Raw genomic sequence first — 13628 nt, forward strand, 5'->3', positions numbered from 1 at the left:
ACCCGGATTGTTGGGGGCAATATGCTGACTCTGTAAACCGCTTAGAGAGGGCTGAAAGCCCTATGAAGCGGTATATAAGTCTAACTGCTATTGCTATTGCTATGACTAAATGCTGAAGGTGCACGGAACGCTGTTACCTTCCCACCAAAGGTGGTTCCTATTTTTCTGCTTGTGTTTTTACATGCTTTTGAACTGCTAGGTTGGCAGAAGCTGGAACAGGTAAAGGGAGCTCACTCTGTTATATGGCGCTAGGGATTCGAACTGCCAAACTGCCAACCTTTCTGCTTGACAAGCTCAGCGTCTTAGTCACTGAGTCACTGCGTCCCATGTAAATATCAACAATGTTATTGCAGGAAATGCTATCATGAACAAAAGCAATTTCATCATATCTGCTGGAGTGAATGCTAGACTGGAAAATATGCCACTACGCATTCTTTCAACTGCACTACTGTAGTTCTTTTTGAGAATTTTTCATGTGAGCTTTTGTGGCTCCAAGGCAATTCATGTAAATATTGCCTTTATACTACCCTTTATTTCTTAAAGGAGAAGCTTTATTTCTTAAAGGAGAAGCTTATTCATGCCAAAAGGATTTAGAACGAAGTATTATACAATGACAAGAACTCTCTGTAAGAACACCTTTGGTATTTATTTGAAGTTTATCTTCTTTTACAAAAACACTTTGAGGTAAGTCAAGTCTGTTTCTTACTTCCCTGAGAATTTCTGTCGTTTGAAAACTAAAAGTTAAAACTACAAGGAGTGACATGAAAAGGAGAGATTGCTTTTTCTACACGTCTGAATAGTTTGTTTTCAATCTTTTCAAATTAGGTCAAAGACCAAACAAAAGTAAGCCAGGCCTTGGATTGCAAATCATTTCTGGTGGTCCATTTACTGGTCTCAACAACAATTTATAACTCGTTTCTTCAAAGTATGTTCATTGTTATTATCTAGCACTTGGGTTGTTCTTTTAAACTAAACCTAATCTTCTGAGTTTTTTTAGGAGCTTACTCAGCTCATCCGAAGTAACCCCATAAAAAGATATTGATAGCTAAAAGAATAACAGCATTGCTATTACAAACAGCTTTCCACAGTGGCTCTTCCTTGATGTTGGTGAGCTTCTTCTGAGCGGCTGCTTCCTCTTCTCTGGTTAAAGGGGATTTGGGGTTGACAGAAATTCCACAGAACCAGAAATAAAGTTTTTTCCAGAAAGGATATTTCACTTCTGTAAGAAAGAAAAGAATAAATTAGTATGCCTTGGAAGCTTTCTCTCTCTCTCTTCTATATAGTGATTACAGACACACTGGAGCAGGTATGTAACATATATTTTAGAAACAGCATAAAATAGGGAAGGATGGTTATGAACAGATGAAGTTATACGTAGTCCACAACTTATGACCATAAGTGAGTCCAACATTTCTGTTGCTAGGCAAGGCAGTTGTTAACTGAATCGGGTCCTTTTATGACCTTTTTGCCATAGTTGTTAAAGCAACTATGTTAAAGCACTTGCTAAGTGAATCCTGTGCTAAACAAATCTGGCTTAATGTTAACTTTGTTTCTCAGAAGCTGGCTGGAAAGGTCATTAATGGTGATCATTTTTTATTTATTTACGTATTTATTTATTTATGTATTTGTTTATTTGTTTGCCTATTTATTTGATTTGTCAAGCATGTATGAGAAAACAAGTATAAGTATGAATATAACATATAAACATCTAAGTATAAGCAGGTATATGTATATACATAAGAAATGAGTATGAATAAATGGGGACAGTAGGATAGGGGTGGTAGGCACGCTAATGCGCTTATGCATGGCCACTTAGGAATGGGGTGAGGTCCACGGTAGACAGTCTAATGTTAAAGTTTTGGGGGTTTGGGGAAGAAACCAGAGAGTCAGGTAGTGCATTCCAGGCGTTGACCACTCTGTTGCTGGAGTCATATTTTCTGCAATTGAGTTTGGAGCAGTTTACTTTAAGTTTGTATCTATTGTTTGCCCAAGTATTATTGAGGTTGAAGCTGAAGTAGTCATTGACAGGTAGGACGTTGTAGCAGACAATTTTGTGTACTAAGCTTAGGTCAGACTGTAGGCAGCATAGTTCAAGGTTGCCCAGGTCCAAAATTTCAAGCCTGGTGGCATAAAGTATTCTATCATATGCCCCTGGGACAGTCCAAAAAGTTGACCACCTCTCAAGAACAGTATTGTGCCTACTCAAAGCAGAAGGAAGGAGGGTGAAAAATGTGGCTCATAGAAAAAGGCTCCTTCTAGTTTCTGTCCTGTTCATCATTGGTTTGAACCTTCCATGAAGAGCTTGTTACCTTGACTGATCTTTCTTGGTGAATCCCCACCCCCCAAACTTCAGTCTTACCATCTATAATACACATAAGGAGAACTCTAGTTCTGAGTTCCTTAGTTAAGAGGTGCAGCTAAATCCTGGATTGTTCATTCAGCCCGCTTTCCGTAAATTCTCTCCAGCAAATTAATTCTATTTACATTCTGATTAGTCTCAGCTGCAACTGCTTAAAGAGCATTAACTTTGTGTTAACCAATTATGAGGGTCTCTAATTTTCCATGCATGGGAATAGGACTGTTGTGTGTTCTCCTGCCCTTTGTCTCTCTTGACTCTTGTCCTTTTAACAGTGTCTCATCCCAGAATGTGTGGTATGAACAGCCTGCCGGGGAGAATGGAGGCTACGGGAGGGGAAGTGGGGCCTACGGGTGTGGGGATGGGCCGGTGCATCCCGGTCATAGTTGGGAGAGGCAGGTTTGATGGGAGTTATAGGGATAGCCATTACCGGGGAAGGAGGGTTCGCTACGTTACAGCGATCCCCTCTTCCGGCCCTGTTAGCTCCACTCCAGGACCAGATGGCGAGAGTTGTCAGGGCCCTGGTCTCAGGCTGCTGCTGCTAAATGCCAGGTCTGTGGTTCACAAAGCTCCCCTCGTCTGGGACCAGGGGGCAGACCTTGCATGTATTACTGAAACCTGGCTGGGCCATGAGGGAGGAGCCCCCTCACTGAAATGTGCCCAGAAGGGTTTCAGGTGCTCCACTAGTTGCGACACCAGGAAGGGGTGGGGGAGTGGCAGTCATCATCCGAGAGTCACTAGTTCCTTGTAGGATCCCTGCTCCGGAGACTGTCGGGTGTGAGTCCCTTCTGGTGAAGTTGGACCTTGGGGGTCAAGTGGGTTTGTTTCTAACATACCTACCTCCCAACTGCATTACAACAGCCCTGCCTGTGCTCCTTGAGTCAGTAGCCCAGCTGGCGGTTGAGTTCCCCAGACTTATAGTGCTGGGGGATTTCAACCTGCCGTCGCTCGGTGAATGCTCTGATGGAGCACAGGAGTTCATGGCTTCCATGACAGCCATGGACTTGACCCAGGTAATTCAAGGTCCGACTCATACAGCGGGTCACACGCTCGACCTCGTGTTCCTCTCGGAGCAGTGGAGACGTGATCTAGATTTGAAGGGCATTAAGATCCTGCCCTTGTCATGGTCAGATCACTTCCTATTGAGGCTCGACTTTCGGAAACCAATCCCCCACTGTAGGGTGGTGGAACCGATTAGGTGGTTCCGCCCCAGGCGCCTGATGGACCCTATGGGATTTCAGACGGCACTTGGGGAGATACCTGACTCTCTGGCCCACAGTCCGGGGGAGTCCTTGGTCGCTGCTTGTAATATAGCGGCGGCGGAGGCTCTAAACTGGATTGCGCCTTTACAGGCCCTCTGCGGCAGTGGATCCAGGAGGGCTCCTTGGTTTACTGAGGAACTCTGGGAGATGAAGCGCCAAAAGAGACGCCTAGAGAGACGCTGGAGGGCTAGTAACTCTGAATCCAACCGAACACAATTAAGAGCCTTTATTAGGACTTATCTAGTGGTGATATAGGCGGCAAAATGTGCGCATTTTTCCTCTCTTATTGCATCTGCAGAATCACACCCAGCCACCCTGTTTAGGATAGCCCGCTCCCTCTTGAAAGAGAGGGATACGGACGAGCCTTTACAGGGTAGAGCTGAGGAATTTGTTCAGTTTCTGTCGGATAAAATCGCTCGGATTCGGACGGACCTGGACTCCACTTGGACGGTACCAGCCGAGACGCCGGGGGAAGGTCTTGATCGGATTTTGTGGAGCGAGTTTCAACTTGTCGCTCCTGAGGAAGTGGGCAAGGCCATGGGAGCGGTGAGTGCCTCCACCTGTTTACTGGACCCGTGTACCTCCTGGCTGGTCTCGACCAACAGGGAGGTGATACGTGGCTGGCTCCAGAGGATTGTTAACACCTCTCATCGGGAGGGATCCTTCTCGCACCCTCTAAAGGATGCGGTGGTGAGACCCCTCCTTAAGAAACCTTCCCTGGATCCAGCCATCTTGAACAACTATCGTCCAGTCTCCAACCTCCCATTTGTAGGGAAGATTGTTGAGAAGGTGGTGGCCTTTCAATTCCGACGGACCATGGATGAAACAGATTATCTGGATCCCTTTCAGTCGGGTTTCAGGCCTGGTTACGGCACCGAAACTCCTTTGGTCACGCTGATTGATATCTCTGGCAAGCCAGGGATAGAGAACATTCCTCTATCCTAGTGCTTCTTGACCTCTCAGCGGCCTTCGATACCATCGACCATGGTATCCTTCTGTGACGGTTACGGGAGGTGGGAGTGGGAGGCACCGTCTTAAGGTGGTTCTCCTCCTACCTCTCGGACAGGTCGCAGTCGGTGTTGGTTGGGGGAAAGAGATCGACCCCTAGGCCCCTCAAATATGGGGTGCTGCAGGGTTCGGTCCTGTCCCCCCTACTATTTAATATCTACATGAAGCCGCTGGGTGAGATCATACGTCAGCACGGGATCAAATATCATCAATATGCGGATGATACTCAATTGTATCTGTCCGCCCCGTGCCAACTCAGTGAAGCAGTTGATGTGATGTGCCAGTGCCTGGAGGCTGTCAGGGTCTGGATGGGAGCGAACAAGCTTGCACTCAATCCAGATAAGACCGAGTGGCTGTTGATGCTGCCTCCCAAGGATAGTCCAGACATTCCACCTCTTAGCCTGGGGGGTGAAATTATACACCCCTCGGAGAGGGCCCACAATTTGGGTGTCCCCCTGGATCTACAGCTGACATTAGAACACCATCTGTCAGCTGTGACCAGGGGGGCTTTTGCCCAGGTTCACCTGGTGCACCAGTTGCAGCCCTACCTGGACAGGGAGGCACTTCGAACGGTCACTCATGCCCTTGTCACCTGAAGACTGGATTACTGTAACACGTTCTACATGGGGCTGCCCCTGAAGAGTGTTCGAAGACTACAGTTGGTCCAGAATGCAGCCGCATGAGCGATAATGGGTGTACCTAGATACACCCATGTTACACCTATCCTCCGCGAGCTGCACTGGCTCCCCATTGGTCTCCGGATGTGCTTCAAGGTACTAGTTGTTACTTTTAAAGCCCTACATGGTATAGGACCTGGCTACCTGAGAGACCGCCTCCTACCATTCACCTCCCAACGACCAATAAGATCGCACAGGTTGGGCCTCCTCCGGGTGCCGTCGACCGGTCAATGCTGGCTGGCGGCCCCGTGAGAGAGGGCCTTCTCTGTAGCTGCACCGGCCCTGTGGAACGATCTACCCATTGAGATCCGGACCCTTACCACTCTCCCAGCTTGGTAAAGCGACCAAGGCCTGGCTGTTCCGGCAGGCCTGGGGCTGTTGATTAATATCCAGCCCCACTTAGACTGAATGGATGGTGTATCAGTTTTAATAATTGTATCTTTTCTTAACTTTTTAAAATGTTTTTATTTTGCTTGTGAGCCGCCCACAGTCCCAATGGGAGTGGGCGGCATACAAATTTTATTAAACTGAAACTGAAACTGAAACTGTCTGCCTGCCAAGAGAAGCCTCATCTGCTGAAGATCTGCATCTCTCTTGGGGTAGGCAGATGAGAAACAAAGAAGTTCCAATATCTTTCCAGAACCATTTAGAAGAAACAAATTCTTCTTATGTGTTCATATCAAAGGACTCTCTTCTACACAGCTTCTAAATACAGAGGTGCCTTGATCCCACACATTTCCTACAGGAAGGAAAGAAGGAAGGAAGGAAGGAAGGAAGGAAGGAAGGAAGGAAGGAAGGAAGGAAGGAAGGAAGGAGGGAGGGAGAGAGGGAGGAAGGGAGGGTGTTCCCCAGAAAAACAACCAGGCAACCAGAGGTGATATTCATCAAGTTCTAACCAGTTCTAGATAACTAGTAGTGGAAATTTTGAGTAGTTCAGAGAACCGGTAAATACCACCTCCAACTGTCCCCACCCACATCTATTCTCTGCCTCCTGAGTCCCAGCTGATTGGGAAGGGAATGGGGATTTTGCAGTAACCTTCCCCTGGAGTGGGGAGGAAATGGAGATTTTACAATATCCTTCCCCTACCATGCCCACCAAGCCACATCAAGCCACGCCCACAGAACCGGTAGTAAATTTTTTTGAATCTCATCACTGAAAGCAATCTTTTTAATTGTTTAAGGAAAACTCTATATAACCTCAATGGTAGCCAAATTTAGGGGAATCCCTAATGATTTGCGGTTCAAACTCTTCAGTATAAAATTGGTCATGAAAAAGCCTATATTTCAATGTGCCATTTTCTTCCCCACTGCCTTCTAGTCAGTCTTAACTTCTGGTAATTGCCTGGAGAAGTCCATGCAGTTTTTTTGGCAACATTTTCAGAAGTGGTTGCCATTGCTTTCTTCCTAGGGCTGAGAGAGAGTGTCTGGCCCAAGGTTACCCAGGTGGCTTTGTGCCTAAGACAACATTAGAAGTCACATTCTCCTGGTTTCTACTCCAGTGCTTTTAGTGACTACATGAAGCTGGCTCTCTTCTATGGGTATTATAATTGTTAATTGTCAACTTTGTTCTCGTTTCCAAGAATCAATTCCTCTACCTTTAAAAGCTGTACAAGCAAGACACCAGCAGCCTTCACTGAGGGATATCCACTTTACAATGTGTGAGTTACCAGGTGTGACATTATGATAGGAGGCCCATTGCTTTTATAGGGTACTATCATTGCAAGCACAAACAAAAGGGGCAGGACTTCATAACACAATGCCTGCCATTTTACAGATTTTGAAATTACCCTTTCTACCATGGATAACCATGAGAGAGTTGAAGACAGGGGTGTCCAACCTTGGCAACTTTAAGACTTGTAGACTTCAATTCCCAGAATTAATTCCCTGTCCTGGTTTAAGATCTTATGATGGAAGCGTGGGTATTTACACAATTTTGACTTAATGAAGCTACTATGAGAATGGAAATTCAAATGGAGCTTGTAGAACTGCAGTATGTATGAGAATAAAATAAACACACCCACATACAGTCTTTCTATAATAATGCAATGATACAGTTTTATGAGAAGATGTTACATTTCTTTTACAGTTGGTGCTAATAACCTAATAAAGATAACTGTTGATCCTCAGAGGTGAGGACAGATGAGATGGATTATGTGCAAACAAAGATGACAAATAATTAACAACTTTAGTCTCAACAGCTGCTTCAAATATGAATTAAAGTGCCCACTGGAACTTCAGATTACAAAGTCTGGTTTCCTTCTTGTCACTCCTTAATAGCTATCAAATTTAATTCTTTTGAATGCTCCCAAAATAAAGAACCACAGATTGTAATTAAGATACTTCTTTTTTTACTTTACTGTACCTCTGATAATTTACTTACTTCAAGCAATTGGAATTTACAGTGTCCATACATTTTAACTTTAGTTCTCAGACACTAAATGATGGGTCAGAGAATTCTAAGTGCACAATTTCATGAATAAAAAGTCACTGGTTATGGGGGGTGGAGCCTGGATGCCGTGACGAGACGACGTGCGATCTCAAAGCTCTGAGATCGCACTCGATACTTTTATTGCTGGGGGGTTCCAACGGACCTAAATCATCCCAAAGAGATGGTGAACAGGAAGATTACATCTTGGTGATCTCGGGGATATCGCAAAATCTCCGAGAAAAGCAGATCTAAAGTCTTCTGCTGGCAGTAAAAATTCCAGTCTTTCAAGGCTGACAAAGTCAGGGCAATTTGGAGGAGAAGTGTTTAGCTGGTAAGAAACTTTTATTGTTTAAAGAAAAACGGACTGCCTAAAAATTTTTTACAACTATCTTAAATCAAAGAATAGAAGATCTTAGCGGCGATTTTGATCTTTCTAATGGTTCTGGACAGTGATTATCTTACTTTTTAAATGTTATTTACATGGATTGATTCTAAGTAAACCTTTTCAAATGGATGGATTACATCTCGACACTTTTATTGCTTGGCTGTTCTGGCTTAAGATCTGATAAGATTGTACAGCTGTTCCTTTGTAGTTTGTTTTCTCTTGCAAATCTTTCAGTTTTGCTGAGCTTTTAAGAAAAAATACAACTGCGTATAAACATGGCGTCTCTTCAAGCATCTCTCCAAGTGATACTTTCAGCGTTGAAGAGGGTGTTTGATACAGAGGAAAGATTTGAGGGAAAATTGGATTATTTGGTGTATTTGGCAACAAATTGTGATGAAAAAACTGAGGATGTTCATCAAATGCAAAATAAGAAGATGGAAATTCAAAAAATTGAAATGGAAAACGGAGATAAAGAATTTGAGCTTGTTGATATTCGTGACAATTGGTTTATTTCTGAGGGAGGAAAGAATGGAATATTTGAAGAGGAGTTAAATGGAGAGAAAATTTACTTCAAAGGACAGGACATAGAAGGAGAAGAAAGCACTAAAGAACTTATGGACTATGAAATACTATTTGCAAAACATTTGATAACACTGCTGAGAATTAAAGACAAGCTGATAAAGGAAACAAAAGGAGGGCGTCAACATTATATGAGAGATACCACAAACAAGAAGGTGCAAAGATCACTTTGTATGGACTCGTTCAAAAAGATGTTTGGAGAATTGGATCCACAAATGGCAGTAGATATAAGATTGTTCTGTTATTGGAGAGATACAGGTTGATAGATGGAAGAGTATAATTCAAAATTAGCTAAACTTAGTTAAATCCATTGGTAATAGGTATAGTTAAATAAAAATTGATAATGATAGTAATGTATACAATGTTGAGCTGTTATGATAAGTAATAATTGAATATGAGAAGGGAAGGTTAGAAATATTTTTGGACTATATATAAAGATTATTAATAACAATAATAATTATAATTAAAAATAAAACTATGTACAGTTAAGTTTTAACTAATAGGGGGAAATGTTATGATATAGGATATAGTTAAATAAAGGATAATGATAATAAATTATATACATGGAGGATTAGAAAATTTTGGTATTAAATATTATGGATGTTTAGCTAAAACAGGATATGAGGATTTAATGTTAATGGAGGATTTTACAAATAAGTAAATGAAATGCCAGCATATGGCTATGTATTGAATTTTGGTATACTTAAGGATGAAGGATGTTTAAATAACTGTAGTCAAATAAAAGTGGAGGTATGATGATGTTAATATAGTAAATATTTGAGTTAAGAAATTTGAGTTAATATGAATTATATTTGATGACGGTGGAAGAGATGCACAAAAGCTTTTTGTAACCAGCTGATATACTTTCTACAATATATGTTTGTTTTGAAAATAAATAAATAAATATTTTTTTTTTAAAAAAGTCACTGGTTATAAGCAGAGAGTAGATACAGATAGTCCTCATCTTACAACAGTTCATTTAGTGACCAAAGTTACAACGGCACTGAAAAAAGTGATTTATGATCATTTTCCACACTTATGGCCATTGAAGCAACTTCATGGTCATGTGATTTGCATTCAGATGCTTGACAATTGACTCACATTTATGACGGTTGCAGTGTCCCAGAGTCATGTGATCCCTTTTTGTGACTTTCTGACAAGCAAAGTCAGTGGGAAATCAGATTCATTTAACAACTGTGTTACTAATTTAACAACTGTGTTACTAATTCAACAACGGTGGTGATTTCCTTAACAAATGTGGCAAGAAAATTTATAAAATGGGGTAAAACTCATTTAACAAATTTCTCAGCAACATAAATTGAGGGCTAAATTGTGGTTGTAAATTGAGGACTGTTAGGGATGTAATCTTAATCTTGGGTTGGATATATATATATATATGTATTTGTGCTGATAAATAAATAAAGGGAGACTAGTATAGATCTATTTCAAGCTATTTAGCTCTCATCAGCTAGCCATACCCTTACTGGGATTCGAACCTGGGCTGTATTACATATTAGGCAGATGTGTTAACCACTAAGCCACAGGCTCTCCTCCTTTATCAGCTGAGCCAGGGAAATAGATATGTAATTTGGGTATGCCCAAATATGGGAGGAAGCTCACTGCTTCCATTCTCTGTCTATCGGCTCGTCACAAGAGACCATCCAGACAGAAACCCAATATTTTTACTGTTGCCTTTGTTACATTTGTGTTGTATTTGTGTTGATAAATAAATAAAGGGAGACTAGTATAGATCTATTTCACTCCCATATTTGGGCATATATAATATAGCCAACCCAAGATTAAGATTATATATATGCTATGATTGAAATAATGTTATCTGTCACTTTAAATGCTCAAGTGAGATGCGATTGGATGCTGTTGCTTTAATCAGCCATAAGAGGGAGTAGAAACTACTACTGGTTGTTCCTGGTTGTTCCTGTATGTTCTCCGTGCTTGTTATTGGAGTTGAATACTGTATAATGGATGGTGGCTACTCTGTATGTTAGTTACCTGTCTACATGGTGAATTGAGAGTTCAGCATCTAAAAATCAACGTGTTGTATCATAGACTGTGTATATAATTCAAGACTACTTATCGCTTGTTTTGGAGAATGTTTATCCTACTTTATTTTTGTTAATGCAAGTAAAGTTATCCTTGTTTTAACTTCGGCAGCTGTGATTGATAGTGTGACTATTCAGCGGCACATTCCTTGCTACCTTCTGCTACTGCGACCAAATGTATTTGATCAACATAGCTCAGCAAGAACTAGAGTGGGGATAGGAAAGCTATTGTTTTATTTTAAGTGTTTATATGTATACCATCAATCATTTACTGTGTTCTCAAAATACAAAATGGAAAACTGTATTTGAATAGAATTATGTCTAGTAATATAAAAATAATATTTAAAAAAATGACTTCAGGGTGGCAAAGAAATGAAACAAAGACTATATACTTTCCCATTATTTATTCAATCTATACACTGAGTGTATCTGGGGAAAAAAAAGCTGGATTGAAAGTAGAAGAAAGTGGCTTTAAAATTAGAGGAAGAATCACTAATAATTTATGCTATGCTGATGACATTTCTCTCGTATCCAAATTTTTTAAAGGGGGCTTATAGAGGCTGATTATTTTTCAAAATGTGGTCCCTTTATTTAGTGGGGATAAGTAGTTAGGATTACTGTTATTATTTATTATTATTATTTATTTTTATGTTATTATTTATTTTTGTAAACTGGAGTGGGGAAAGGAAGGAAGGAAAGAAGGGAGGAAGGAAATGTTACAAACCGCCATGTTCTTTGTCTGTGAAATCTATGTTCTCCAATGACGAAATCACTGAATCCTTCTCCTTTTGGGAAGTATGTTCTGTATTTTGATGGGTGCAACTCTCCATGTCTTTTTCAGGTGTTTCACTGTATCTAGTCCACCATGTTAATCTGGCAATCTGAATAATTGAAAATTAGAAACAACAAAATAAAAGTTAGAAAGCTGCTTAAGTCTGATGGTTTAACAAGGAAGAACACTATGTGCCTATCATTTGGCATGGATAAGATAAGATATACTACAACTCACTTTGTAGATGCTTAAGCCCAAATTTATATAATTCTACTGAGTTATAAATCCCATTGAAGTCACTGTCTCTCAATCTCAAATCAATGTAAACTTGTATCTTAGAAAAAGCCATGTATATCACATTTCTTATGCAAAAATGGGCCCACAATCAAACACTGACTGTAGTTTAAACTCAGACACACTGACTGGAATTAGATACCTTCTATTTTAACCAAAATTACTGAGCAAGATGGGAATATAACATGGAAGAATAGTTAATACTATTCTGTATAGCTTTTCAACAGCATCTAACTTTGTAATTTGTTTGGAATATATATTTATTTAAAGCTTGTTTCTATAGCTAAACCATTTCTTTATTTTTCCTTGGCATTGCTTCAGTTTCTAAAATTACTGCTGCAGTCTTTTTATTTTATTGAATGACCAGACATCTTTCTGCCTATTCTTTGCTTCAGATTTGCTTCCTCCCAAAGCTGCTTCTATAAATATATATGGACAGTGCGGGGCCTCTACATAAAAAGTAATTCTCAAAAGCTGCATTATAAAAGAAGAGAAGTTTAAGTAGTTCGAATTTCAGGCATAAAATATAGAAGACGGTTTCAAGTTGTCACAAAAAGCTATATAATCTTCCAAAGATTGATTGCTTTGTTTAGAATAGAATAGAACAGAACAGAATAGAATAACAGAATTGGAAGGGACTTTGGAGGTCTTCTAGTCCAACGCACTGCTCAGGTAGGAACCCTATACCATTTAAGACAAATGGTTATCCAATCTCTTCTTTAAAACTTCCAGTGTTGGAGGTATTATAACTTCTGGAGGGAAGCCCTTACACTGATTAATTGTTCTAACTGTCAGAAAAGTTATCCTTAGTTCTAGGTTGCGGCTCTCCTTGATTAGTTTCCATCCATTTCTTCTTGTCCTGCCTTCAAGTGCTTTGGAGAATAGCTTGACTCCCTCTTCATTGTGGCAATCCCAGAAATAGTGGAACACTGCTCTCATGTCATTCCTTCTTTTCATTAAACTAGACCTAACCAATTCCAGCAACCATTCTTTATATATTTTAGCCTCCAGTCACCTAATCATCTACGTTGTTCTCTGTACTCTTACTAGAGCATGGGTGTCAAACTCAAGGCCCAGGAGCCAGATCTGGCCTGCAGGGTGCTTAGATTTGGCCCATGGGGCTGCCTTGGAAACAATAAAGGACTGGCTTGCAATGCCTCTGCTAGAGAAAATGGAGCTTGGGAGGACCATGTATAGCTCTCCTGAATTCCGTTTTCACTGGCAGAGGGATACAGGAGGCCATCGCAGCCGAAAATGAAGCTCGGGCGCCCCTTTTTGCTGGCAGAGCACTTGAGTCATCACAGGCACCTCCGACACAAGTGAATAGAGCTGGCCATGCCCAACCTGGCCATGCCCCCCACCCCTCCCAGGTCAAACACAACCCTGATGTGGCTCTCAATAAAATCAAGTTTGACACCCCTGTACTAGAGTCTCAACATCGTTTTTACATCATGGCGACCATGTGTTGGCTTTTTTGGCAGCTGCAGCTCACAGCTACTATGGAGCCAAGTACCACCTATTCAATTCATCAGTTTGGATGTAGCAGTGTTTCATTTACTCAAAGGGAAAGAAGAAAAATGTCCTTATGGTGAAAATTACAAATTATGAGTTAAAAACTGCAAACACAGTCAAATATCCTGCTGAAAATATGTATGAATGTATGTAGGCATGTATGTATGTATGTATGTATGTATGTATGTATGTATGTATGTATGTATGTATGTATGTATGTATAAAACCACTGTTCCCAATTCAGTTGAATGGGGTAGGTATTCTGACTCAATTTGAGAAAGTGTAGCATAATATG

At 41.0% G+C, this 13628-nt stretch overlaps 1 protein-coding gene across 1 annotated transcript in view; it reads right to left on the reverse strand.

The window, feature by feature from the left end:
• Positions 1 to 627: 627 nt before the first annotated feature.
• Positions 628 to 13628, reverse strand: part of SLC5A9 (solute carrier family 5 member 9) — a 57013-nt gene continuing 44012 nt past the window's right edge. The window contains exons 14-15 of the mRNA XM_087719702.1: positions 11480 to 11636; positions 628 to 1219 (exon numbers count right to left, since the gene is read on the reverse strand). Coding sequence (XP_087575828.1) covers positions 1011 to 1219; positions 11480 to 11636 — 366 coding nt within the window. The 3' untranslated portion in view covers positions 628 to 1010. The remainder of the gene's footprint in view (positions 1220 to 11479; positions 11637 to 13628) is intronic.

This window comes from Thamnophis sirtalis, unplaced genomic scaffold (assembly GCF_051295495.1).
Source record: "Thamnophis sirtalis isolate CommonGarterSnake01/CBP01778 unplaced genomic scaffold, rThaSir2_p1.2 scaffold_7, whole genome shotgun sequence".
Lineage (NCBI taxonomy): Eukaryota > Metazoa > Chordata > Lepidosauria > Squamata > Natricidae > Thamnophis > Thamnophis sirtalis.